The sequence below is a fragment of the Perna viridis genome, chromosome 10, assembly GCF_037379345.1.
Source record: "Perna viridis isolate PV_CMFRI_1.1 ecotype Kerala chromosome 10, ASM3737934v1, whole genome shotgun sequence".
Taxonomy (NCBI): Eukaryota; Metazoa; Mollusca; class Bivalvia; order Mytilida; family Mytilidae; genus Perna; species Perna viridis.
Genome location: NC_142454.1, coordinates 36,674,569 through 36,702,249, shown reverse-complemented (window position 1 = coordinate 36,702,249; position 27,681 = coordinate 36,674,569). Strand labels below are relative to the sequence as shown.

Sequence of the window (27,681 nt, the reverse complement as noted above, 5' to 3'; positions counted from 1 at the left end):
CCAAATATGCTCAAAATGGGACAAAACATGAGTCGCATTAAAGGACTTCATATTTTACAAGTCAAATGTCTAGATCGAAGAACGCTGTCATTCGAGGATTCCATATATTAAATACTCCCGTCGTAGGTAATTACATCTGTTTTCACATCTTATTTTTGTCATGTATTCGTCACGTTCGAATGGCGGATATCGTTAAAGTACATCGGATTTTAGAATTATCTGAATTAATCTCCCAGATATTGTCTATTTGTGTGAAAAAAGAAAGCTTAATTTAGTTAAGTGTTGCTAAGAGTTCGCCTGACTGTGTGTGAAAATGAATAATACCTATCTATGTTTGGTACTGATGTCAGTGATGAGAGGAGGGACTTATGGGGAAACATATGAGGAGGCGATGAGAGTACACACCGATTTGCTCGATAGTGGCAAGTACAACAAGTATGTTAAACCTCGCTTTGATCAATCGTCGCCTGTACAAGTAAATGTTAGCCTATATTTGTATTCCATTGATGACTTTGATGACTCTTCAGAGACGCTACAAGCGTCAGGATTTGTAGATGTCTCTTGGATAGACGAAATTTTGACCTGGGACCCCGAGATATATGGCAATATCAGTTTTTTTCTTCCACCTGTGGAAAAAGTTTGGAAACCACAATTAAAATTGGACAATGCTGCCGTTGAATGTAGTATTGGTAATGCATGTAGCCCTCAAAGGCTTTATGTTTTTCATTACGGCTTTGTATTTTGGAGTACTTACACTATAATCAAAACAAAATGTAACATGAACATCAAGTATTTTCCGTTCGATGTTCAGACCTGTAAAATAGTCTATGAAGTCTGGGAAGACGTCATCAATGATTACGAAATAATAAACACTACTGAGTTCAGCGTCAATAGTGAAAGTTCTAATTTCGGCCAATGGCAGATAAAAAATATTTCAACCAGATTAAGCTCAGAATCTAATCATGCTATTCTTTTTGAATTGGTTCTTGTTCGGGGTCCGTCCAATTATATCATATATATATTAGTGCCTCTGGTTACGATGGGTTGGCTAAAATTGTTGGTGTTTGTAATTCCTGTACGAAGTGGTGAAAAAATAGGTTATAGTGTTACAGTATTTTTATCATTTGTAGTTTATCTTACTGTGATTAGTGCGGAACTTCCAAAAATATCTGGGTCTATACTGACTACTTACATTACACTTGAAATAGTTTATTCGGCTGTTTTTCTTCTCCTTGCTGGAATTATAGTACGATTTTACTTTATTGACGGATGTGTACCCGAAAAAATTGCTAAAGCATTTTTGTGTCGTAAGAGGACGTTTTCTGCGATAAATATGACCTGGGCAGATTTTGCTGACAAAATGGATTTTTTTCTTTTGCTATTTTCAACAGTACTTACTGTCGTTACTACGATAACTATTGCAACCTTGTATTTTTCTTAATACGTAACAGGATATGAAACAAAATCTTTTAATCTACTAACACGAAGCTATATAGTGTATATGAAGACGTTGCTTTCAAGTTTGTTAATCTTATTCATGCTAATCCCAATATCCTTTGACTATGCGAATAACTTTTTGATTTGGACATTGATATTAACTAAGGACCAGCGTTACTCATGGCTCCTAGAAGGACTTTCGTAGACCTATACAGTTTTTATGAATTGATTGAAATGGGAAGTTTGAAAGAGTTACCGTACTTGATTTTGTTGATTTTGAAAAGTATCAGATGAATGTATGGTTTTCTAAAAAGTACAGAATGGAGGACAGACTATTGTTACGTATAAATATGTCATAATTTTGTAGATCGAATAAACAGAGTTCGTAAAATAGGGGTTTCTACACCATGTATTCAGTATGCTCGTCTTCCATAAGCAGTGTCTGAACTCTTTATGGTTCACTACTTAAAACATTTGTGTCTGTTGGCCAAAATATAAGTAGAGCGCTAGCTATTAAATAAATACATTGATAAAAATATATAAGCTTTTTTCTAGAGTCGGCATGTTTAAGAGCAAAATACCAACACAATCTCCGTTGAACTTTTGACTGACATGTGTATGACGAGTTTTAAAAGAGGTACGTTGTAGCGATTCTTTGGGTCGCTTATGATATTGACCAAGGAACCAATTTAGGAACCAAATTAAATAAATGACAATGCAATCGGAACTCCTCAGCCTTTCTAGTTACACAAAGAAAAAGTTATTTTTTAGAGTAGCGGAAATGGCCAAGTAGTTCCGACTGCTGGCAATGAATATTTATAAATATCAGGGCGTGCTAATGTATACAATGTATGACCTATGTAGTCTTGTAACGAGCCCCAGTGCCTGAATCGGAAACTGGTTAATGTTCAAAGCTAACCGATCATTTCATGTAAACTTCCTGTTCTCGTACAAGCGAGAAACACACGTAGAACACGCGTGTGTGATACTTAAGAAGTACATTTTTATCTCGTACGAAGCTAGAACTATGATGCTATGGCGGTAAACACGGCGAGAATCTGCAGCTTTACGTGGCGTATAACTACATATTTATGCAAATCATATGCGAATATGAAGTACTGAAATTAGGAGTGCAAGAAGTCGCCAACAATATTAGCGACTTAAAAAGCAAGAAGCATATAGAAAGTAGGAGTAGCAAGCTAAGCATAATTCAACAGATGTATCAAGCTAAGAAACTGTTTCATATAAAAGAATGAAATTTAAGCTAAGTACACATAATTTAAGCAGATTTTATAAACCAAGCACAAATAAAATAAGCATAATGGATAAAAATGGATATATTCTACAACATTCAGGGTTGTCCTATTTCCCGGTACAAGTGAAAATACCACATACGGACAATTAAAAGTTAAATCATACTTGCCCACGGGACAAGCAAATTTGATACATTTTTCAACATGCATTTACTAAAAGACAACATAAATTTCATTTTGGGCAAGGCAAGTAGAATTTTCATCACTTGCCCGATAGGACAAGGTTCATAAAATGTTAACGTCATACCCGGAGAATAAAAAATTAAAAAACCTGCACAAACTGGGCATGATTCTCGTTTCCATTCCAAGATAATTTATCTTATCATTACTCGTTTGTTTATACATAAGCCTGACAGTCAAATTGGTTTCTTACCGAATGCATTCAAACTATTTGTCAAGTACAACCTAACATATGCCTTTAACGACTGTGTTTTCAAGTATACATTCCCGAGTAAAACCGTATGGAAGAACATTCCCAGCCATGCAATACACGCCTGTGAAACTAGCGAATTGCAATCCCGAATGAACAATGATATTGAGTTTATAAGATTCAAAGAAATCCATAACAAATATGTCCCTGGATCTGTTTGGACTATTCCAAAGACGGCTTCTGAACTACGAGATTCATTCTATGTCTAAAAATGATTACATGCCCACCTCAACAGCAACATAAACTTTCTTCGAAATGTGACAGTTGGTACCAGGACACAATATATCACAGTGTTATTGAATGTTCGTACACTGAACTGAAACTGAACTGGAACAAAGTAATTGACAATGACGTTAATCTGTTTGTTTATCTGAACAACCTTGAAAGTGACATACTACTTCAAACAATGATGGGTATAGTTCTCCCTGATGACAATATTAATGACTCCACAATAGAGGAATTTTTGAGATTGTCATTTCATCTTCTAAGACTCATGAACATTTCATATCTTTCCGAGTGAATAATTTTAAAATGTCAGTTAGAATAATATGTATTATACTGTGCTGTATTGTACATAAATTTTGTGATTATAATGTTTTTTTCCTTTGTCGTTTTCTCTATCTTTAAAGTTATTAATTCATTAAATTATTAATTCCACTAGTCTTTATAAACTTTCAAGTCTTAAATTTTCTCTATGAACATGAGTTATGAACTATATGATTAAACTTTTACTGCTTCCTTTAAATGTTTTGATTTTTTTTAACATAACCTTATAAAAGTCTTCATGTCTATACTATCATATCTTGCTTGGTCTCACATTATATATGATGAACCATATGATGACTCTGTGCAGGTATGTGTGTGCATATACATGCGTGTTTGAGGTTGTGTGTATTCGTGTTAAGCGCATGTGTATGAGTAACTGTGATTAATATGTGTGTACATTCGAGTGAGTATGTAGAATGTGTGTAAGTGTCTTGGTTATGTATTTGCATACTTGTATGTGTGTGTGTGCACAAATGTGCGTGCTTAACCTGACTGAGTGTATTTATCTCCAATTGCAAATGTTTCCATAACGAATATTGGTCTTTACGAACAGTATTCATATTTTATTATAAATGACTTGAAGTCTTCATATATATATACATAGAAGGGTCTGAAAAATTCCCAACGATGTTAGAACTGTCAAATTTGCGAAGCAAATTTTTAGGTCGTTCCCTCCGCGGGACTCGAACTCGTTCGCAAATTTGACATATAGTCGTTTTTCATATTTATGGAATGCAAGCCATTTTAGACCCTTCTATAAGTTAACGTTATCTTCCCTGTGTCAATTTGATTCGATGGAGCAGTGTAGCGAATAGAGTCGTCACATTCTGAGACGTTGTATATATATATATATATAAACTTGTCATGTTTAGCATTATTAGTTTTCATGAAATCTTACTTGTCTGTATTTCAATCCTAAAAGGTTTTTATGAACAGTATTTTCCCATGAACATTACATATAAACTCTCACGGCTATTCCCTTCATAACATTACAGTCGTCATGGACATTTGCATGAATGGTGCATGTACATAGGTAATTATGTGAGTTGAAACTTGTCACCGAGTCATCTTTTCAAAATGAATTTGTGTGTGTGTGTGTGTGTGTGTGTGTGTGTGTGTGTGTGATCATAATGTTTTGAATATATATTTGTTGTATACTTATACCATGTTTATTGAATGTAAATCTCTGTAAAGAGGAAATAAAGATTATGATGATGATGTCAACAAGGTGTAAACAAGTAAAAGTTAAATCATACTTGCCCAGGGGACAAGCAAATTTGATTTATTTTTCAACATGCATTTAATAAAAGACAACATAAATTTCATTTTGGGCAAGTAGAATTTTCATCAACTTGGCCGATAGGACAAAGTTCATGAAATGTTAACGTCATACCCGGAGAATATATAATTAAAAAAACCTGCACAAACTGTACATGATTCTCGTTTCCATTCCAAGATAATTTATCTTTGAAATAGCAATGTCATGTCAACGAGGTGTAATCAATTTTTATTTTAAAACATTCTATAGCCATGGCACGCGTTATACAGCCATGGCACGCGTTCTACAGCCATGACACGCGTTCTACAGCCATGACACGCGTTTTTCTTATTTTCAAGAATCATATCAGCTTTCTATAGTAGATCATCATATGTGCTTATCTTCTTATTTAAATCACAAGGCCCTATCAAGTGGTATTACTTTTTGTCCAAACAAATCCCATGCCAAAGGACAAAAGTTAAAATTCGACAAAATACATGTGTGGAAAATAGTGAAATTACTCAAAGATAACAGCAAATGCGCCTCAAGACATTTAATTGTTGAGACGCATTGTGACACACATGTGTAGATTCTTAATGTGATTATTCTAATTGAGCTGGTATCCATATTTATATATAGCAATTTTGCAACTTCACCATAAGTAATTTTAGTCGACTCTCTTTTGAAAATTGGTTTCTTAGCATGAAAATTATAGCCGACTGCAAAGGCTTGAAACTTGCCAGCAATTAATTTTGTACTAAGTATGTCAGTTAATTTCTAGGAGTTATAATTAGCATAAGATAAAAGGTGTTATCGTCAGTATAATTAGTACCATGCTCAATAAAATAAAAGATATCATTTATAAAAATATTGAAAAGCAATGGAACCAAAATGAAACCTTGAGATACACAAATTTGTATATCAGTCAAACTGTGGAGGAATCCTTGAAGTTTGAACAGTTGTTTTTGGCCACTGACAGTTAAATCACGCCAGTTAAATAATTTCTTAGTAATGCCACTGCATTATGTAGACAGCTTTGAGAGGAGATTGTCATGTGGCAGACTCTTTCGAAAGATCCACAAGTATTGATGTCGCATTCTGATTGTTATCTTAAGCTGTTTTCCAATCTTGAAGGAGTCTCAATAAAGTTGCCTTTTTTAATGCGCATTAAAAAGACTTTTTCCTAATTTAGTATAAAAAATATCATATTCTTTTCGCAATTGATCACATAAACCCATTTCATAAATTTAAGAAATTGTAGTTAAATGCTAACTGGTCGGTAGTTATTTTTGTGTAAAATATCACTCTTTTATATATGCAGCGTATATTACCTGTGATTTTGTGAGAAAAGTATTATTAAGTGTTATTGTATGTTTATTCAGTACAGGTGCACCTGCACAATTCTGATATACTGATATTGTAAATTTATATTAGGCAAGAGCCGAACTAGGTTGTCTACCTATTGAGCATTTTATCCTGTCTCAGTCTCTTGTATATTTGGCAAGACTCCACACTGAAAACATTAATCCTCTTCTGAAAGAAGCCTTTCTATTGGCAAAACCCCTTGACAATTCGGGAACTTATTCCTGGTATACATATATAAAAACAAATTTAAAGAAGATAATATCTCGCAAGAAATTGAAAACTGTAAAAACCTTAAACACGTCAATCTCGTAAAGATCCATATAAAAAGATCTGTAGAAGAGAAATATATATTACTTAAGGAAAATAAATTGAAAAGCTATGATGAAAATAGCAAACTTTCACTGTAATAATAAAATATAAAATTAAGCCTTGATAGAGAATTTTATTTACACTTTCATGACTTCTACATAAGAAAATGTTTTACAAAATTACGATTAAGCGACCACAATCATGAAATAGACAAGGGGAGATATTTTAAAATTCATATGGAAAATCGACTGTGTAAGCATTGTAATGTTATTGAAACTGAAGAAGACTTCTTTATACACTGTAATTTATATGAAAACTTAATTCATAAACTTCTGAAAGATTTAAATTGGAAATTTGAAGACAGGACTGTATCTAAACTACTTATCTCTCCTCTAAGGAACATGTACAATATATCTGATCCTTTTTGAAACAGTCATTAGAACTAAGGGTAGAAGAAGCATCACTTTTTTTCATGTTCTACTTTAAATAGTCTCATATTTACATTTGTCATTATTGTATGATTTGTGATTAATTTTTTGTTGGCTTATGTTTGCCACAAACATTATTATGTTTACACGACAATAAAATATTTGAATTTGAACTTGATATACCAGTCATTCCCAAATAATGGGTACAATTACATAATTACAGTGTCGCCGGCAATATTCCATAAATTACCAGCTTAAAATTTGTTTCGGAGAAGTTTCTTTTTTGTTCTTAGAAGTTGGAATATATACTAACATAAAATTATATTTCGTGGTGATGTAAATCGTAAATAATTTTGTGTGATTTTAACATCCATTATCCGGAAATCACTCCAAATACGAATGTCGCTTAGAAAAAGTCCAAATGTAGGTGTGAAATTAACATCCTTCTTTTCATCCAATTCATATAAACTTTCCATTTTTATTTTACACCATATTATATTTTAATTATATATTACTTTCTTCATCGCATGATGTTGAATACACTTTGACCAAGAAACTAAATCAATGTCGCCGATAAACGTATAACCTACCATAACGAATGTTGAGGTACGGGCAGGAAATATTCATATGACAAGAAAACCTGATTCATATGACTTTAAGAAGTGTTGATATATTAATTTTTTAAATGCTACCTCTAACTTTTGTTACAAGGTTATGAAAATTGAAAAAAATACTTTTTGTTCTGTATTTTCCCATTGTCGCATATAAGAACCTAACCTACGTTACGCATAATTTTGTAACATATTTTCAGGGACAACTCATATGATTCAAAGTTTCTTTAAAATACACATAATTCTTCTCAAGAATCAGTTTTATGAAAGCAAATCAAGAAAATTGTTGCATATATCCAAATTAATAATAATAAACCTAACCTCCGTTTTAATAACCTCCGTTACGCAGTTGTTACCGGACCTTTTTATCGGTATCAACGGCTGTTGACACCGCCGGAAGTCATTTTTGTAGCAGACAGCTTTTGTTGAAAATAATACAGCACGACAAAAGAAAGATATAAAGAATATTTTTATCGATTTTTGAAAGGTAAGTTTGCTCATTTATTCCCCATGATGCAAGAAACATTAAAACGTACAATAAACGTTTTCTCAGCCATTTTCTCATATATAAGACTCTACAACACAACTTTGCTAAAATACGACGACTTTCACAACTTCAATAGCGGTGTATAGCCAATATTATCCAGATTTTCGAGACTTCATGAATGTTACGGAGGTTATGCTAATAATAAAAAAAATTTAACATGCATACACGAAAATAACAATTAAAAATTTGTTTACATTGTTACAGATCCCGTTTTAGTCAATCAATTACCACCTATGAGTATCAAATATTGATGCCTTTCATTAACAACACTTTTGATATACGTTACGGAGGATAGAAATTAAAAAAAAATTAATCATTTGTTCCAGGCAAGACTTAATTCTCCTATGGTTACGATAATCGAAGAATATTTTTTGTTCCATTGTCTTGATAGTCATTACATTGAAATACTAACTGTGATATATACGTTCGATGTTGGTAAGTGCTCGAATTTGCCGTTATGGAGGTTTTTAATTTCGTTACGGAGGATAGAAAAAAAATATATGATTATCGATTGACGCCTATGCTTCATAGTGGAGTATAAATACATTATAATATCTATGTAGGTGCGGGCACGCGAGTGTATGAGTATTATGCATGTCCCCCAGATTAGTTGCGCATGTGCGTGTATGAAAACAAGCCTGTTCATTTCGTTCTATTTTTATTTTCAGACAATGCCACTGAGTAATGCAGAGAGACAGAGACGTTATAGGGAGAAACAAAAAGCAAAAAACCCAGTTACATATCTCAAGAAAGAAGCTCAAAGGAAAAGAGAAACATATATTCCATCGAATTTACTTTCCCCCGCTGCATTAAAGAAAAGACGAGAAGAGCTATGTAAGAAGTCAAAGCGACATTACAAGAAAGTAAAAAGAGTCAAAAATGATACGATCGAAGTTGCAAGACCTTCCTCCTCATTAACAATGATAGTCAAATTGCCAATCAACAACATAAACAAGGGAAAACAAGTGAGAAAAACATATCGGAGGTCGTTGAGAACAGCGTACAGGAAAAATAATGAACTGTTAGGAAAGAATTCAGAACTGGAAAGAAAGAATAAAAGGTTACAGAAAAGAATTGAGCGTTTGAACAAGAAGAAACCCTCGATGACGTTGACATCTACAGATGCAGAGGACGCAGACATTTCAAGTTTGGATAGTTCTATCAATAACGAAAGAATACCTATCAATGAAATGACCCCTAGAAGCAAAACAAGAACAGAAGTAAACTCCTTGCAGCTAGATAGGAAAAGGGCAGCACAAGTTAGAAAACAACTCTTACTTTCTAACACAGTACTTCATAGCATTAGGTCATCAGTACAGCAGAAAAAGAAGAAAGGGGTTAAATCAGTCTGGTCCGGGTTGATGTCAAGATATCGGTGTGCATCTGCCTTGAGTAGATCACTTGGGGTAAACAGAAAGAAAGTTAATGATTTGTCAAAAGAGAGGAAAGGCAAAGCTATGTCCGAACAGGTGAAGGGCGTGGTAATTGAATTCTTAGAGAGAGAAGATAACAGCACTACACTACCAGGGAAAAAAGACACTAAAACGACAAATAAAGAAACTAAGCAGAAGCATGTTTTGTCAGATTATGTAATGAACCTGTACGAAAAGTTCAAGCTCGAAAACCCAGAAATTCAGATGTCGAGAACGGTCTTTTATAAGTTAAGACCACCGCATATAATTCTCGCAGATTTTGCCAACAGAAAAACCTGTCTGTGCTCTAAACATCAGAACCTGGCTTTGAAAATAAAGGGTCTAAACAATGTAGGCTTGAGGTGCTCCAAAAATCCTGATATGCTCATCAAGGAGTTCACCATCAATGAGGAGATCTTAGAACAGATAAACTCGCTGGAATCTACTACAATCAAGTTCACTCAGTGGAAGAGAGTTCCAGATGGAACGAAAATGAGGTTTAAAGAAATAGAAGAAACAGTAACAAAAGCAGACTTCTGCGTCAAATTTGATAAAGATCTGACAGAATTCAGGGATCACGTTGATAGAGTTCATACCCAATACAGTCAGCTCAAAACCCTTCGCGAAAACCTTCCAGAGAATGAAGTTTTAATATGGATGGATTTTGCGGAAAACTTTGGCTGTGTCTCAGTTGAAGAGGTACAATCAGCTTACTGGAATGCTGCCATGATATCTCTGCATACTATGGTAGTTTATTATCCTACTGGTACGGACAACAAAATACAGAGCTATGTTGCTGCTTCAGATGTTCTGTCACACAATGCTACAGCAGTCTACACAATCCTTAAAAAAATGATAGCTATCATGAAAGAAGACAATCCAAACCTCAAAAGAATACATTACCTAAGCGATTCCCCGACAAGTCAGTATAGGAATAAAACAATATTCCAGTTTATTGCAATGCACGATCAGGAATTTGGAATGTCAGCTCGATGGAGCTACCTTGAAAGTGGTCATGGCAAGGGGCCATGTGACGGGCTTGGCGCAAGTGTCAAGAGAGCTGCGGATAATGCCGTCAAGCAAGGCAAGAGGTCGATTCAGTCTGCAGACGATTTTATGATATGGGCTACTGGAGCTCGGGAATCTGGGAGTAGAGTGAAATACATATCTTACAACCAGGAGGATTATGATAACTCAGAGAAGATTTTGTCGGAAAGAATTACACCTGTTGCTGTCAAAGGAACATTCAAAATTCACTATGTCATAGGAAATGGAATAACCGAAGTATATACAAGAAATACGTCATGCTATTGTAAGGAATGTATTGCTGATATTTCTACATCAACATGTGTAGGGTACACGCTTCATCGACTTGTAAAGGACAGTGGTAACGAGGGCATTGTAGAAGCTCTGGCAAGTTCAGATCAAGAGGGAGAAACAGGAGAAGGAAGAAATCTAGAAGGAGTAGAAATAAACAGACACCAGCAGGAGACTGTTGCGCTAGATAAACTTTCGAAAGAAACTTGGGTTGCAGCAATGTACCAACGAAAATGGTACATAGGACAAGTTATAGATTTAGATCAAAATGATGAAGAAGTCAATGTGAAGTTTATGACACAGGCTGGTCGATATGGGGAGAGCTTCAAATGGCCAAAGGAAGATGACATAATCTGGATAAAATTGGAGCACATTTTATGTGTTATTGTGTCTCCTCCTAAACCATCGGGGAAAAGGATAAAAACTTATACCATCCCATTAGATGACTTGAAGAAAATCGAGATCCTCGCTAAAACACATGCCTAAAAAACTTTGATGTACTTGTCATTCCAAACATGTTATTGTGATGTTTTGGTAATATATGTGAATTAAATGAGAAAAAATAACCTCCGTAACACGAAAATATAATTGAAAATAATATATTTCGTCTTAATGTCATTGCAAGTTATATAAATTTGTCTAATATGGCCAGTAAAATATCACTGTTGGTTACAAGAAATATCAAATTAACGATATTAAGTTAAGATAAAACAATCTCGTGAATGTTCATGAATCGTTACGGAGATTATTGCATAAAAGGTCCTTTTAATTTAAAAATACATATAATTTGATATAAAAAAACAGTTGTCTAGTTTGTATCTTGTCTGTGAGTTGTTGTAAAATGTACGCAATAAATATTTGAATGTTACTTTGTATCAACATTTGCATACTGTTTTTTTCTTAACCTCCGTAACAAAGTTGGGCATGTGGATATGCCACATGAAACATGCGCAATAGTAATTCAAAACATATTTATTAGATCATTTTGGAAAGCTGTAATATGAAACTATAATAATATACAATAAGACCTTTTTATATGTTAAAATTCATTACTTCTCTAGTACTGCAAACTTGTAATATGAATTAATTATAAAAAAAACTCTCTTGATTCAGACATTTTATTTGTTTATTTCTTTCTATACATTGCAGAATAATACCATTAATTATTTTGTTATGGTGGTATATGTAAGCCTTTTCACATGAGCCTTGATAAACATCATGTGTTCCTCTTCTTTAATTATTAAGGCTGACTTTATAAAACACTAACTTCCGTAACGTTCACATCTACCTTAACATCTTAAAAATTCTATAACTTGAAAACTGCTTTGATGGTGCGAGTGAAATTTTGGAAATTGACAGACCAGATATAGATACAAAATGGTATACCATTTGTCCCTCTGTTCAGTTGACATTTATTTTTATCAGTTTCTACAATCTAATTGTACCCATTATTTGGGAATGACTGATACACTAATAGATTTATTGATGCTGATTTCATAATTTACAAGTTTGTTTACGGTGTCAACATTTGTTAGTCTGAAATCAAACACTGTATTATGCTGATACATTTGTGTAATTGTCTTAACATTTTACAACACACACACTCTCTCTCTCTCTCTTCGCCATTTGTGTAATTGTCTTAACATTTTACAATACTCTCTCTCTCTCTCTCTCTCTCTTCGCCATTTTTAACCGCAGTGAAAAACAATTTTTTAGAGATGCACTAACACACTAGCAAAAATTGACATAAGTTACATTCTTACAATGCTTACCATCTAAGCACAGTAAGCATTATCGTGCTTCGAAAATTTTCAAGATATATCTTTTTCCATTAAAATTGATGTCAATATAAAATTAGATGACCTTGACATATTTTACAACTTCCTGTTTGTCATAGGATTGATTCTAAAATGACAAGGGTAAAACGAAACCACGAAAATGTAATTGTTTTTCAAAGCTGGATCCTACTTTCAACCATAAAGTATTCGCTCTAAAATGGCATTTGGCATTGACAGTTTTTATGCTAGTACTCTTAATGAAATAGGAAAAATCGAGGGTATTGTTCACTTCAAAAACGATGTTTACAATAATGACGGATTTGATTCTTCGTTCTCGTGGTCAGAAGAAAAACTTGGCATTTGTCATGATGAAAAAAGTGCAGTTAGTGATATCAGACGAAGTGATGATAAGGGCCTTGAAGATTCCTTTGAACTTTTTCTGAGAGAAGAAAAGAAGGCAACAAAAGAAAAATGGGAGGATGAAAATAATAAACAGTCAAAATCTCTAAAGACTAAACGAGGTTTTTGTTTTGCTAATGTTTCAGTAAGTAAGGTCAATATAACATCACCGGAGTGCACCGGATGCGAGTAAGTAAATCGCTTATACAATTTTTGAAGTTGTAAATAAGTCTGTTTGTTTAGAATAAATATAAATAGACAAAGTTATCAGTTATCAGTTTAAACATCGCGATAACCTAGATCTATATCTATGACATGACCATGAAAGTACATGTATGATGTATTATGAAAAAAAATGTCTGTGTTACTGTGCCAAAATGTCAGAGTGTTCTCAAGTGATTTGTCCTAAACTTTCCACGCTTGAACGCCCAAATTTTCTAGTTCTAATGTCTTTTTTTTTTGCAGATAACCCAAAATTACTGCAATTCAAAATTCAGAATTGTTTTAAAATGTGTATACTATTTAACATATAATTATTGCAAATATACATATATGTATAATTATTATTATTGTTTTATAAAATTAGCTTAATTTTATTCTGTTTACTTTGTGATAGCATTCACTTTCGATAAATTTAATTATTCTTCAATTATAAGGTGTTGCAGGGAGAGAAAATTGTTAGAAGACAAATTAAACAGTATGATGCATCGCCTCCATGAAACTTGGCATGAATTATATTCTTTGCGGGGAAGATATAAAACGTCAGTGTTTTCATTCACATATTTATTTTTTTACAAGAATTATTCTTGTACAAGTACATGTATGTGTAGATCGATTTTATTTCCAAAATTGTACAGTAAAATTTGCCTATAAGGTGCCAGGCGTTGGTTGTATCGGTGTTTAATTTCACTAATTTTGAAAGGTTTTTACTTTTATTCTGAGTTCCGTTTAGGCAGGTTTTACTGTATTTTTTAAAGATAACCCAGTTATATAACAGAATCAGACAGTTCACGATTAGAACAGATTTCACTGTTTACTAATTTTATTCTAAAATTTTCTATTTCTTCAATTAGGTTCAAGTGTTCTTGTATATTTCTAGGTATTGTTTTGCACTCCTGTTAAAACATTACCCATAGGTGGAGTCGTAAATCCGAAATATGAACTTCTAAACAATCGCGGATCTGCGGATTTTACAAAAATGAAATATATTTTCAGAAACTGCAAAATGGTCGAGCATTGCAACATACATTTTGTTTTGTTACAAGTGAATAGAAAAATCATGTATAATGTCATTTAATATTTTAATTTTTTGATATTTAATTATTTTAGTTCCATTCGTTTTTTTTTAACTTTAAGAGTTGAAGATAAATTAGCCGAGAGCAGGATTATGCTTGCTGAAATGAACCGCTACATTGAATTTATCGAGAGCAATAATGGACCCAGGTATATTTTCTACTAAACCTGTACTATTTAAATTCCTGTATGATTTAAGTGTTTGAAAATAAGAAAAAAAGCATTAAAATGTTAAGTGAAATATATCACATTAGACTTGCATGAAGACAAGTCATGCTCAATTCAATTGTCCACAGTTACGATTTAACTGTCGTATAAAAGTCATGATCGATTGTGATGTGTATACAACTTAAATTTAATAGCCCTTTCTCGACTTGAAAATTATTCGCGTATTACATCATTTCATTAAGATTGATTGATTGATTATTGGGGTTTAACGCCTGAGCAGCACTATTTCAGTTATATTCAGGCGATGAACATGAAATGGATAATAAAATGAACATGAAATGATGATGAAATGAAAAATGGGACAGGATACAAGGATATTAGGATCGAAAAATTTTGATTGCCACTAGAAATTAGGAGGAAAGGGTAGGGTCGGGCAATTTAGCCTCCTGTGAACCGCTACATTGAATTTATCGAGAGCAATAATGGACCCAGGTATATTTTCTACTAAACCTGTACTATTTAAATTCCTGTATGATTTAAGTGTTTGAAAATAAGAAAAAAAGCATTAAAATGTTAAGTGAAATATATCACATTAGACTTGCATGAAGACAAGTCATGCTCAATTCAATTGTCCACAGTTACGATTTAACTGTCGTATAAAAGTCATGATCGATTGTGATGTGTATACAACTTAAATTTAATAGCCCTTTCTCGACTTGAAAATTATTCGCGTATTACATCATTTCATTAAGATTGATTGATTGATTATTGGGGTTTAACGCCCGAGCAGCACTATTTCAGTTATATTCAGGCGATGAACATGAAATGGATAATAAAATGAACATGAAATGATGATGAAATGAAAAATGGGACAGGATACAAGGATATTAGGATCGAAAAATTTTGATTGCCACTAGAAATTAGGAGGAAAGGGTAGGGTCGGGCAATTTAGCCTCCTGTGGCGGACACAAAGGTTCCTACTCCTATCAAATACCACAGCAGGGTTCTTAAACGTGCGAGGAACGTGGCATCTTTCCCAACACGTTGCACCACTATGATGTGCGGTCAGGTTTTCCATATTATAACCTGACAACCCCGGCATGTATCACACCAGGTTACGGTCCCGTTCCACCACCTGGGCTCTGTGGGCAGAGCGGCTAGCCCCCGGCTAGGTTTCTGGGCACTATTTTGTCGCCTTTTACGACAAGCTTAGCGCCGCTGCATGCCTATTCTTTTGACGCCCGGACCTGCACGGGGCCATTTCATTAAGAAACTACCATCAGTAACGGATCAACAGGGAAAGAGTAATCGAGGGAACGGAGAAAATTCGTGGTTAAAACATAATACCCCTTTTTTCTTTGATTTTTTTTTTATTACACACAACATGTAATTTTGTGCAAACTTAGGGCAAACAGAGTAAATATTTGCCTGTATTCCCCTTATATATATATATATCGGGATCAGACCCCCTTTTTCAACTTGTAGATTCGCTCATGGCCATATACTTAAATGTAACTTGGATTTCTAGTAGGGAATATACGCATCTAACCATACTCTTCAGTTGTAGCAATGAAGAACAACGATTAAGGAATGCCGTTATAAAACTACAACGGGATTCGGAAGAAAAAGATATGAAACTTAAGGAGATGGTAACATTGGAGGACAAATTTCAAAGGTAAAATTTTTTAAAGTTTTTATTAAAAAGCGCCACAGTTTCAAACGCGATTTTTATAGCAATGTTATACCGGAACAGTTGCCATAGAAGTACAAAAATGTTTCAAGTTTAATTAAGATATTTTTTGTAATATAAAAAGGTTCATTTGAAAAGAAAAGTGATGCTACCGGTTATTTTTTTTTAAGTTGCGGTCGTATATTGGTATGGCGCTGTCGGTATCGTCCGAAGACACTTGTTTTTCGTGCGATAACTTGAATATTAGTCAGTTGATCCTCATGAATTTTATAGCAGTTTTCAAAACCACAAAGGGGTGGTTGGTATTGGCCTTGGTGGTTATGGTCCCAACCATTTTAGAATTGGGGGCCAATAAGTGGGGAAAAATAAGCATTCCTGTAAACATTTTGTTTTCGTGCAATAACTTTTATATTAGTTTGTTGATCTGAATGGAATTTTAAAACAAGGTTCCATGAAACAAAAAGAAGATTGATATTCATTTTGAGGGTTATGGTCTCGGCTTGTTTAGAATTGGGGACCAAAATGGGTCGAAATAACAAGCATTTCATAGAATGTATTTATACAACTCCAGTAATTTAAAAATTAAATATTTATTTCACAATATTCTATACCACAATGGTCCAACTGGAATATGATTTCTGTGGGTCATTTTAGACATGTAGGGCCAAAAAGGGGCAGAAACATGTATTTTACTGATGTCCAAACAATAACAATGTACTTGACTATACTGTATTAGTGAATGGATCTCTTCGAAAGAGTAATCAAGGGAACCAAGGTTATAGCGGTAATCAAAAGAATGAAATTGTGTTGTAATTGCCATACCACCAAAAGAAGACTGGTAGTGAATTTTGGATTTAGACATGAACCTTTTTTTAATCAGGGACCAAAAGGGCTTAAACTAGCATTTTCCCTGAATTCGGACAATAACTTTGGTAAAAATTAATGGATCGCTTATTTTATTACAATATGCCATACCACAAAAAGGATGACCGGGATTGATTTTTATACCCCCCCCTTCGAAGACGAGAGTATACTGTTTTAGCTCTGTCCATAATTCTGTCCGTACTTTCGTAATATTTTTCTCAGAAACTATTGACTACAGCCACTTGATATTTTGGTATGCAGCCTCAGCTAGTGGTCATATACCACACTTACCGCTTTCTGTCCTGTCGCACAACCACAGACACTTCCTGTTTACCGACTTAGATTATTTTTTATCAAACATAAAATTTTTGTAACATTTTTCTCGGGAATTACTGATCACAGCCACTTGATATTTGGTATACAGCCTCAGATATCGGTCATTAATATTATGTGTGTACTTTTTATGTATTGGTCATGTCTTTTGATTCTTGTGTCTCGGAATATTCCTCCCGTTTAGATGCTTTGGTATATGTTCCTTAATTCTCATTAAGCTCCGTACAAAATTTTGGCCCGGGGGAGGGAGGCGTATTTTGATTTTTATCAATTTTAGTGAAAATGCTCTTACAATGTAATTGGACAAAAAATTTCGAATCGGGAGGGGATGAGAATCTAGGATACATTTTTTTTTATTTTGGCTTCAGTTATAATCCATATAGATACAAAACCAAACAAAGTGAATACTTCTTGACATGTACAGTATCATGTACGTGTAGATATATTATTTGTGTACATATATAGTAGAAGTTTCGTCTTTACGATGCTTTTTTTCATTTATTCTTCAAGATCCTGCAGTGAAAGAGAATACTTTCAGAACCAGATGATTGACTTGTCCAGAAAGCTGGAAATGAAGGCGGTAGAGTGTAAGAAACATATAGGTCATCTTGAGTAAGAAGTTATTTTTTAAGACAACTTTAATTTTAATATCATAAATTTTCCTCACCTGTGCAGCAATACCCCTTCATCTCCTGCATATTTCTCAATTGATTCGCTACGCTAGAGCGAGTACTAACTTTTCTGATTTCCTTGAATGCCATAAATATCTGCGTAACAGACTCTTGAATCAGGAGTATGACGAAATGTGTCTTAAAAGATTTCTTACCAAATTCTTTACATATCAGTCCTTGGTTATAAAAAATACTCAGTTTCTTTTAAAAGAGTAAGTTAAATAATTGTTTTTTTTTTTGTAAATTGTTCTTTGTGTTGATTTGACCACTGATTTACCGATTATGACAATAGCTGCAAATGCTGTTTAATCACCACTGATATCTTCTCGCCGCAATGGAAGAGGGGTGGGTTAGCGCGCGGTAAAACCCAGATTTAGCCCACCATTTCGTTTGAAATGCCTGTACCAAGTCAGGACCAGGTACCAACTGTTACGATGTTGTAATATCTATTTTGCAAAATTTATTTTTTTGGACTTGACTTGATTATGAATTGGATTACTGTTTGGTAATTTTGTTGTTACCCTTATTTAAACTTACTCAAAATTCATGCCAAAACACGTTTAAGTACTTCTCTGTCTAAGAATCAGGCAAACTGTGTATAAGGTGTTGCACATGAAGATATCGCATTATCCAAGTATTTATACCTCAGGTATAACCATAGAAGCGTTTGTAACGTTTGCCTTTTTAAGAAATTGATAGGTCAAATTTGATTTGGAAAAATTGCGGGATTTTTGTCCCGTAATTTTTCCATATTTAAGCAATAAAAAACATCTATGTTAGTAGCTTAAGGATAAATTCAAATATCTTTTCGGTTGTTTTCTGGATGTATTTAATGTATTTGAGGCATTATTGACCTAACTGAGAAAAATGATGAACGCCCATTGCCTGATTCTTGCACAGATTCATTTGTAGATTTCTGTGATAAGAACTGATGATTTCTTGTTATACCACCCACTTGTAAAGTGGAGGTGTATTGCATACTTCCGTCCAATCCTTTCTTCTTTCTGTAAAGCTGGAGGAGGTGGCGTCTTTTATCCATTGCTCCTCCTACACTAATGAATGGAATTGAATGAAACTTTCACATATTCCTTATTACATGTACATATTCCCATTGTGCACCTTCTATTTTAGATTTTGATCCAAATCGATATGAAGGTCAAACGGTGCATGTTATCAAATTGGGGAGTGGGGGTATCAAGTTAGTGAGTATTGTTCACAGTTTTTTTTTCTAGTTTTGTAAAAGTAACATATAAGGAACCAATGAATAATAAAGCATTAAAAACTTTAAATTATAGACGATACGAGGAAGAGCGTTCTTTTGATCGTGTGTTTGGTGTGCATTTAGCGTCCGCTCAAGGTGTGTAGTTTCTGTACTTATATTCATTATTGTATACTTGCATTTACAATATAGATACAACGTAGATTCATTTGACCACCAGACTCGTTCGGCATTGAAAAGACCACCCCCTTCAGAAGTTAAAAATTCAGAACTTACCAAGAGATTAAAAGAAAGTGAATCAAGAATAAGCAGTCTTGAAAAGGAAAAACAAGATCTTAGTTTAAGGTTGTTAAATAATTTAATTGTTAAAAATGCTAGCTCTGCTACATGTATGATGAACATAATATTTTTAATTAGAAGTAAATGTAATAATAATAAAAATAATAACAATTACATGTGTACATGCATAATGACTGTGTTGATAATAGTTTTGGTTATGTACAACAGTTTTACAATGTGTAATCATCCGGAGATGTATGCTGTTATTCCGACTCAGTCTGTAATAAATTTTACTTAATTGAAGACGCAACGCAAGTCATCTGATAAAGAATTAGTCAAATACTGATAAATTCGAGGCGTTAAAAAATGGTATCGAAAATTGAAATATCATTTTATGTGTCCGTATTAGGGCTTCCAAAACGAAGTTTGGGAACCTTATTTGATTTTGCTCTGTTTCTTCCGCTCCGAATTTTTGTCTGACCAGGATCTTATAAACCGAAAAGCGGAGTCTCACGAAACTTTGTACACATAGACGGTACTAAGCGTATCTAACGATATTTTGCCTTTTGCCATGGAAACTGACTTTCCCTCCAAAACTTAAAAAAATCTCTGATTTGAATGAAATTGGTTTAAGGATAAATGTGACATTATGGGTTAAAATTTCATGTTTCAAAAAGATTCAAAAGTTGTTGTTATTTTGGCAACTAATTTACCCGCAAATATTTCAAGTGCTCCAATTTGGATGGAATATGGTTTTTAATGGGAAAATGATATGCGGAATTCAAAATATTTAGTTTTCGAGTCTGGTTGATGTCACAGATGAGGCTGATTTTGGGAGCCCTTCATTATACTCAGATCATAATCATCTTTTGTTGGAAATCGACTCTAAGAATCGGTTTGCTTGACAACATCTTTGTTATTGTTGTAGATGTGATGTATTGACGGAAGACTGTAAGCTATGGAAATCGAAATTTTTCTCCAATGAAAAGAAACTCAGAGACGCCAAACTTCATTGCCAGAGTGTGAAAAGTGCAGGCGAAAGGTAATCTTGAAATGCAAAGGATCCGTAATTTGAGTTTTTTAAATACAGTTTTTATCCATTAAAAAAAGAAGTAATATTGCAAATAGATTGATAAAAACAGTAGGTACTGCATGGGATCTTACTTCTACGTCATTTTCAAGAATTGTTGTAAAGAACCGTGTTTTTCTTATATTATAATTGAAATAAGATTTATGTTCTCTGTCAAACTATAATTACCATGATATTGCAAAGATTAATATTCAGTTATTTGATACACGAACCTTTTATTGTATAGCAATTATGAGACATTTTTGTATTGCAGGGGCAGATCTATTGATTTTTAAAAGTTTTTCTTATTTTTTCTGGTGACTATATTTTCACATATTGCATTATAACTGTAGAATTGAAGACCATTACAACAAACAATTGTATAAAGTACAAAGGGTGATCAGGATTGCTTTTGTATAGATACATGCATTATTTTTGTTAATTTATTGGACTAGATCTATTAAATATCAATGTAAACTTCATATTTGAACTAGTTCTTTATACACCAACAACTTACATAGTATTCTTTTGCTACTAAGCAATTATATAATTAAATTGATGATTATCTACTTTCGGAACTCATTCGGCTTTTTGAAATGATCATTACCGGAAATCTCCTCCGCAGATCTATAATCGCTTATTGGTTTACTATGTGTCATTCTGCTTAACTTACCGACTCTTCTATACAGGATGTAAAAGAGTAATCAAGGGAACCAAGATTCTAGCAGAAATCAAAAGAATGCAAGCAAAGGATTAAATAATGTAAGACTGGACAGGGAAAACAGACACAAACAACAAAGAACATAAAATAACCAAAATAACACTTAAAACGACCATTTTATTTCTAAAGACCCTTTTGTGGTAAGTTGATGAGCATGCTCATTATACACTTCCGCGAGGAAGGGCTTGGGTAGAGAACAAAAGAATTTCCCTCGCGGAAGTGTATATTGAGCATGCTTTAAGCATGCTCATCGATTAACCCATCGTTAGCACAAAAGGGTCTATAGGATGAAAAAAAAATCTTTAAAAACAAGATTTTCATCAGAATTTATTACACATTTCTAACATCATACACACTCTGAAAGTATTCATAGAAAAAAAAAATCATTATAAAATAAAAATGTTTCTCTTTACCCCTAATGCAAAGTTTAACCTAATATTACCATATTCATCGAATGAGTGCCCAGGTAAAAGGAAAAGCTCAAGTAAATGATAACAAAAATAGAAACCATATGCTTTTGGTATATTTTAGCTTGACATGTATTCAATCCATTGAGGGGCTTTTGATATTTAAAACAGTTCATCTCGTGTCATGTCATTTTGAACTCACCTGGCCGAAGGTCATGTGAGCTATTGCCATCACTTGGCGTCCGTCTTTGTCGTCCGTCATCGTCGTTAACAATTTTTCAAAACTTCTCCTCTGACACTATTTGACCAATTGGAACTAAACTTGGTATGAATGTTCCTAGGGGTATTCTGCATAGAACTGATGTGGGGATTTTTGATCCGTTGAAAAACATGGCCGCCGTTACTAAAAATAGAACATAGGGGTCAGACAGTAGTTTTTGGCATATATCTCCAAAACCGTTAGGTTTAGCAAAATTATTTCTATAAGTGAAATGACCCTTATTATAAGTCTCCAGGTATCAACGTTGTCAGATGACTTCTTGTAAGAGTTATTGCCCTTGAAAGATGAAAAATGACGGTTGTTTTTTTTTTTACAGTTTTCAGCCAATATCTTGAAAACTATAATAGATAGAAACTTTCTATTGCTGAAATTATCCTTATGATAGTGCTATCAAAGTCTTCTTGAGTCAAAATTGTTGGATAACTCCTTGTTAAATTTATTGCCTTTGAAAGACAAACTTTAACTAGGTGAGCGATTCAGGCTCCTGGGAGCCTCTCGTTATTTATATCAAGGAGTTAAATAAAATTACATAAATATTATAAATATAATAACGTAGAGAGTCTATAAAGATCCTTGTTTATATTAAAATGGATATTACTTTTACCTGATCACTACAATAAATATGGACATTTTACATATTGTAATTGAAAATTTTGCATTATGGGAAGCTTTTTTATTCCTGGACGAAAGTTTTGGGTAAATGGTTCATGAGTTTTTATGATACTGAAAATGTATTACCCAAATTGTTTTTGAATGAAAAAAATCCTATTTCCAAAAATTGTTTTTCCATAATCCTATAGAAAGCAAATGGACAATACGAAGCAACTCAGACTCCATAAAAAAAATCACCTGGCATGAACACTGATAGTGAAAGTTTCCATATAAATTTCGAAATAACAAATTCTGCCTATGTGCAGGAGATTGTATTGCCTATCGATATTTTCGGGCTATCTATTGAAATGAATAGATATTGCACAGTTGTTTTGCATGCTTTACAAATAACATTTTTCTTCTCAATAGGTTAGAAGAAGTCCTGTGCACAAATGTTGAAGACACGCCATGTGAATTAGAGAAAGAAAACAAGTTACTGAGAAATGGAATATCACAGATGGAAAAAGATCTACATCGGTTGATGGCTGACATTTCTAGTATGTCTACATTTGAAAGTCAGGAATGGCAGTGTAAAAAGTAAGTGTTGTGGTTTACTAACAGTATTGATGATGGACCCGGTGATCCTGAGTATAGACGAACGAAAATTCCAACCTCCTACATTGTTGTTCGTGCCCTAGCCGAGTCATACACGAACCTGAACTTCTCTGCTATATATAAACCCGCGGCAAATCGGAGTCAGCACGGGATGATATGTCGACCTGCGGCCTGTTGTTTGGCTGAAGCAACACATTAGAAAAAGACCAGAACAAAGCAGGGTCTGTTCAATTGATAAACGTCCCTCGTCATGAAATGCACGAACTCTCGGCAATTGGACATTATTATGAGTGGCCGTTTTTGTCAAAATAATGATACTTCCATCATATTACTATTTCCATGGTGAAAGTTAAAAAAACAAGTATCACGATGCTTTTGATAAGGTCACGATACTCGTTAGAAGCATCGTGATACTCATTAAAAGCATTATAATACTTGCTCAAAGCATCATTGTACAGTTTTATTGACAAAAAGCATCGCGAAGGAAGTTAAAAGCATCACGTTTGAAGTCAAAGATCTTTAAAGCATCATGATGGATGTCAAAATGACATTCAATTTGTTCCCATCCGATTTTCACTTGTATCAAAATACTTTTAACTTCCATTATGGTGATTTGACTTTCATAGTGATCTTTTAACTTCCATTGCGATGCTTTTGTCAGTTTAATTGCATCGTGATGCTTTGAGCAAATATCATCATATATTTAACAAGTATCACGACGGAAAAACTATCAAGGAGGAACTTAAGTATTAATTATCCTATTAGTTTTCAGTCCCATGTTCCATCACATAACGTATCATTAACCAAAACTTGCAGTAGCACAAAATTTGGAACTCCCTCAAACTTCTTTGTACCAATAATGTATCTCTTCGGCATTCTAAGATGAAAGTTTTCGGTGCTGGTTTCGGCTTAGTATTTCGGTTTTAAGTACAGGTTACATATACAATTCATTTTTTGAGTCTAGAATCTCTTCAGAATATTGTACAAGTTGCTGGTAGTACAGAAGTTGCTCCTTGAAACACGTGTAAAGCATACCAAAATATGCAATAGTTATATAAATGGTATTTTTTAAACAATTTGATATTACGTCATAGATTGGAAATATAATGACTTAAGATAAAACGAAAACCATGAGACATCAACTAAAACACTGCCCTTGTTTCACCAAAATCGTCTTATGTTTTATCTGTTTTAGTGGCAGTAGTTCTGTATCAAAAGATGACGACACAGAAAAAGAGAAACAACGGAAAATGTAAGAGTTTATATTTCATACACCTGTCACCACTGCTTTTTGCTGAAAACTTGAGTACTTTTTCTTAATGATAATTAAGTCATTGGAGGAATATTTCAATTTTTAAAGCTGCAGGTACATAGTGCAATTTAATTAATTAATTGTATTAAAATGAGTTGGACTTCCATTAAGCATATAACAGTTGTAGCAGTAGAAACTAATGTTACTTATTACTTTACCTACACTTAGGTGGTATAGGGAAACTATTGACCAAAGTATACGACAAACGCGATTCCATTCCATGTTTTCAACTTTCTTTTTATCTGTGGCAACATCCCTTCAGCACTTGCGTATGGAGTTTTCATACCACAACTCATACGTTATGCCAGAGCTTGCCGTAACTCTGCAGACTTTTTGTACCGTGCTAGACTTCTTACAATTAGGCTCCTGGAATAAGGTTATGATGTTACAAGATTGAAGTCATCACTACAAACATTTAATGGTCGTCATAGGCAGCAACTATTTGATATTCTTTGTGGGGAGGGGGCTGTTATATTTTTGTAAAAATGTTTGTTTTAAGAAAATGACAAAAAAAATAATAAATCATGATGTGATGTGAAAGATGCTATGCAGTAATGAGATGACAAAAAAAATTGATTCAATAGATGGTGAAAAAATATTTTGTTATTGATTGGTCCTGGAAAATAGTTAAAAAGTTATTTTTGCTCAGAAAAAAATTTGTCTCATTATAATTCATAGCCCCCAGGAGAATCAAACAGTTGCTGCCTAATGCAATATCAAAGTGAAGGCTTAGACTAGCTGAGTAACTAACAGAGTAAAATATTATTATCTGAAGTCATTATTTAGTAAGATTTCCTTTTTAGCATAATTGCACCACACACGTACCATATAACATCTCCAGGGTACGTCTGTCTTTCTGGTACTCCAGATGCATCCAGTATAGACCGGAATATCTACGAAAACTGTGAGCTAGAGGAGACACTTGAAAAGAACTTCAGTGAAGAGGATACCTGAAAGTCCTAGTTCCATAATTAATCGTCTCCGTGGAGACGATTATAAAGAATTGAAAGCAGATAACATGCACGAAGAAATTGAAAACGATCATCTCATTGGATGAAAATCGCAAATAACGCAGAAGTGAAGCGCCGATTATTTATGATTGGCTGACAACATAACACACTCTAAAATCAATACGTAGAACCGTATGCGCTTACGGTATATTATCATTATTGTAGCATCTTCTTTAGACTGATACTGGCTGAACGGAAACCAGTCTTAAATCAGAAGAATCGGTAAACTTCATAAATAGTGGCAACGATCAAATTAAAAAAAAAGAGTCTGTTACGATATACATTCAATATGGTATTGATATGTAACAATAATTTCAAGAAAGTTTTGATACTATCAATGTTATTTAATATTCACTACATTATCTATCGTGTATTCCCGTTTTATTTTTGCGGGCTTTTCGCGCATGAATGATTTTGTCGTAAACATAGAAGAAAGTTTGATCATGCATGATTGACTTTGGTTACGTTTTATGTCGAAGCCAATATCTAAGAAACTATGTACCCTAGGATGATGTAAAGAGTTGTGGGAATATATCTTTGGGAGTCTGTCAGCATCAAGATAGATAATCAATGTAAGAAGCATTAATGTTGAACATTCAAAGTTCTACCTTACTGCAAAATTTCATAAAAAATTATTAAGTTTGATAGAGCTGCAGCTCTTAAACTATATAAGATAGGTAATCAATATAAGGAGCCATAATGTAGAGCATTGAAAAGTCTACCCACCTGCAAAATTACATCAAAATCCATAATGTTTTGAAACATTACAGCCCTTAAAAGTTTTATTTTTTACCGAAAATTATTTACCGTATGTATTTAAAAATTTATATCTTTTATAATTTTTAAATAAGAAAAATATAACATTTAAGGACATTCACGTATTCTATTTTAACGCTAAGAGACGAGTAGCCTTTTTGAAAAGCTAATACTTAATCTTATGCGATTTAATTATCTCATACATGCTGATATCAAACTTCCGGAAGTTGCGGAAATTTCTGTCTGTAAATTTCGGGATTGCTCATTGGTCACACGAACAAAATAGGAAAACGTCTTGAGTACTTTTAAGAATGGTTTTAACGTAATATTGTTTAATAGTAATTATTATTAAAATTATTATTATCTCACAAACTAGTTATTTTCCCGGTTTCTCTAAAAGAACGCGTTCACAAAATTGGTTTATCGAACATTTTTGTCGTTTTGGTTGTTCGTTGTTGTGTTTGTCTTTTTTCCTGTTTTGTCGTTATTCTTAGATTATGTTAATTTTGATTACCGAATGATGGTTTCATTGACTTACCTTTCATAGATTTATTTTTTATATTGTTATGTTTGTTGGTCGTTTTAAGTTGTAGATATCCATTGTTGTATATTTTAGCATTTTGCCATGTTACTATTTACTTCTACGTGCAAAATACTTAATAAAGATTTTTACATTTTTAACTTGACAATTATCAAGATTTGAACTTTCGATCATTTCGTAGATTTTTTAATCTAGGTTTGATAAACAGTTAAATTCCACTGTCAATACCTGAAGTATGTTACTTAATCATTTATAGACAAACTCGGTTCTCTGAGGTTACTTCTACAAAATCGGGTTTAGCTATCATGCTTTAAGAAAGGTGGATCACAAAATTTACAGTGGGGGCGGGGGTAATCCGTACTAGTTGCGTAATTTTGACCAAATCTGCACAAATTAACAACATTTTCCAACAAAATGGGGATCCGGTCCGCCATCGAGACACAGTTTCTGTTCCCTATTACAATATCTACAGATACGTGTACTTTATAGATATAAAACATTGAACACTTAATGGAATTACTTAATAATATGTCATTGATTTTTTTGGTTAAAAGTTCAAAGTATAAATATATAAACCAAAGACGGTGAGAAGTAATCCTTGTATATATAAACCAAAGACGGTGAGAAGTAATCCTTGTATTTAGGTTACAGACCACCAATTCAACCAATGAGCATTTAGAACGTACGCAAAAATAGTCCTATGCAGAAATTA

At 33.5% G+C, this 27,681-nt stretch overlaps 2 protein-coding genes across 6 annotated transcripts; both read left to right on the top strand.

The window, feature by feature from the left end:
* Positions 1 to 7,301: 7,301 nt before the first annotated feature.
* LOC148605637 (uncharacterized) lies at positions 7,302 to 12,438 on the top strand. Its single transcript, XM_088550470.1, has 2 exons — positions 7,302 to 8,184; positions 8,913 to 12,438. Exon 2 carries the CDS (start codon positions 8,916 to 8,918, stop codon positions 11,457 to 11,459), a length of 2,544 nt encoding a protein of 847 aa, XP_088406596.1. The 5' UTR covers positions 7,302 to 8,184; positions 8,913 to 8,915; the 3' UTR covers positions 11,460 to 12,438.
* A 406-nt stretch (positions 12,439 to 12,844) lies between these two features.
* Positions 12,845 to 27,109, top strand: LOC148605636 (uncharacterized). 5 transcript variants are annotated; one of them, XM_088550472.1, is made up of 10 exons: positions 12,845 to 13,339; positions 13,807 to 13,911; positions 14,507 to 14,593; positions 16,173 to 16,286; positions 18,009 to 18,110; positions 19,581 to 19,733; positions 20,596 to 20,709; positions 23,165 to 23,332; positions 24,546 to 24,602; positions 25,466 to 27,109. In XM_088550472.1, the coding sequence occupies exons 1-10, from the start codon at positions 12,969 to 12,971 to the stop codon at positions 25,614 to 25,616; spliced, it is 1,422 nt and encodes a 473-aa protein (XP_088406598.1). In that variant the 5' UTR covers positions 12,845 to 12,968; the 3' UTR covers positions 25,617 to 27,109. The 5 variants fall into 5 exon arrangements, with proteins under 5 accessions (XP_088406598.1, XP_088406597.1, XP_088406600.1 ...); XM_088550471.1 differs by having other exon boundaries at positions 14,480 to 14,593; XM_088550474.1 differs by having other exon boundaries at positions 12,855 to 13,295.
* Positions 27,110 to 27,681: the final 572 nt, after the last annotated feature.

Coding starts and splice junctions, on each gene's coding strand:
- LOC148605637 (XM_088550470.1), top strand. CDS start 8,916: ATGCCACTGAGTAATGCAGAGAGACAGAGACGTTATAGGGAGAAACAA.
- LOC148605636 (XM_088550471.1), top strand. CDS start 12,969: ATGGCATTTGGCATTGACAGTTTTTATGCTAGTACTCTTAATGAAATA. Junction 18,111..19,580: donor AAACATATAGGTCATCTTGA/GTAAGAAGTTAT, acceptor TTTACAATATAG/ATACAACGTAGATTCATTTG. Junction 19,734..20,595: donor AAACAAGATCTTAGTTTAAG/GTTGTTAAATAA, acceptor TTATTGTTGTAG/ATGTGATGTATTGACGGAAG.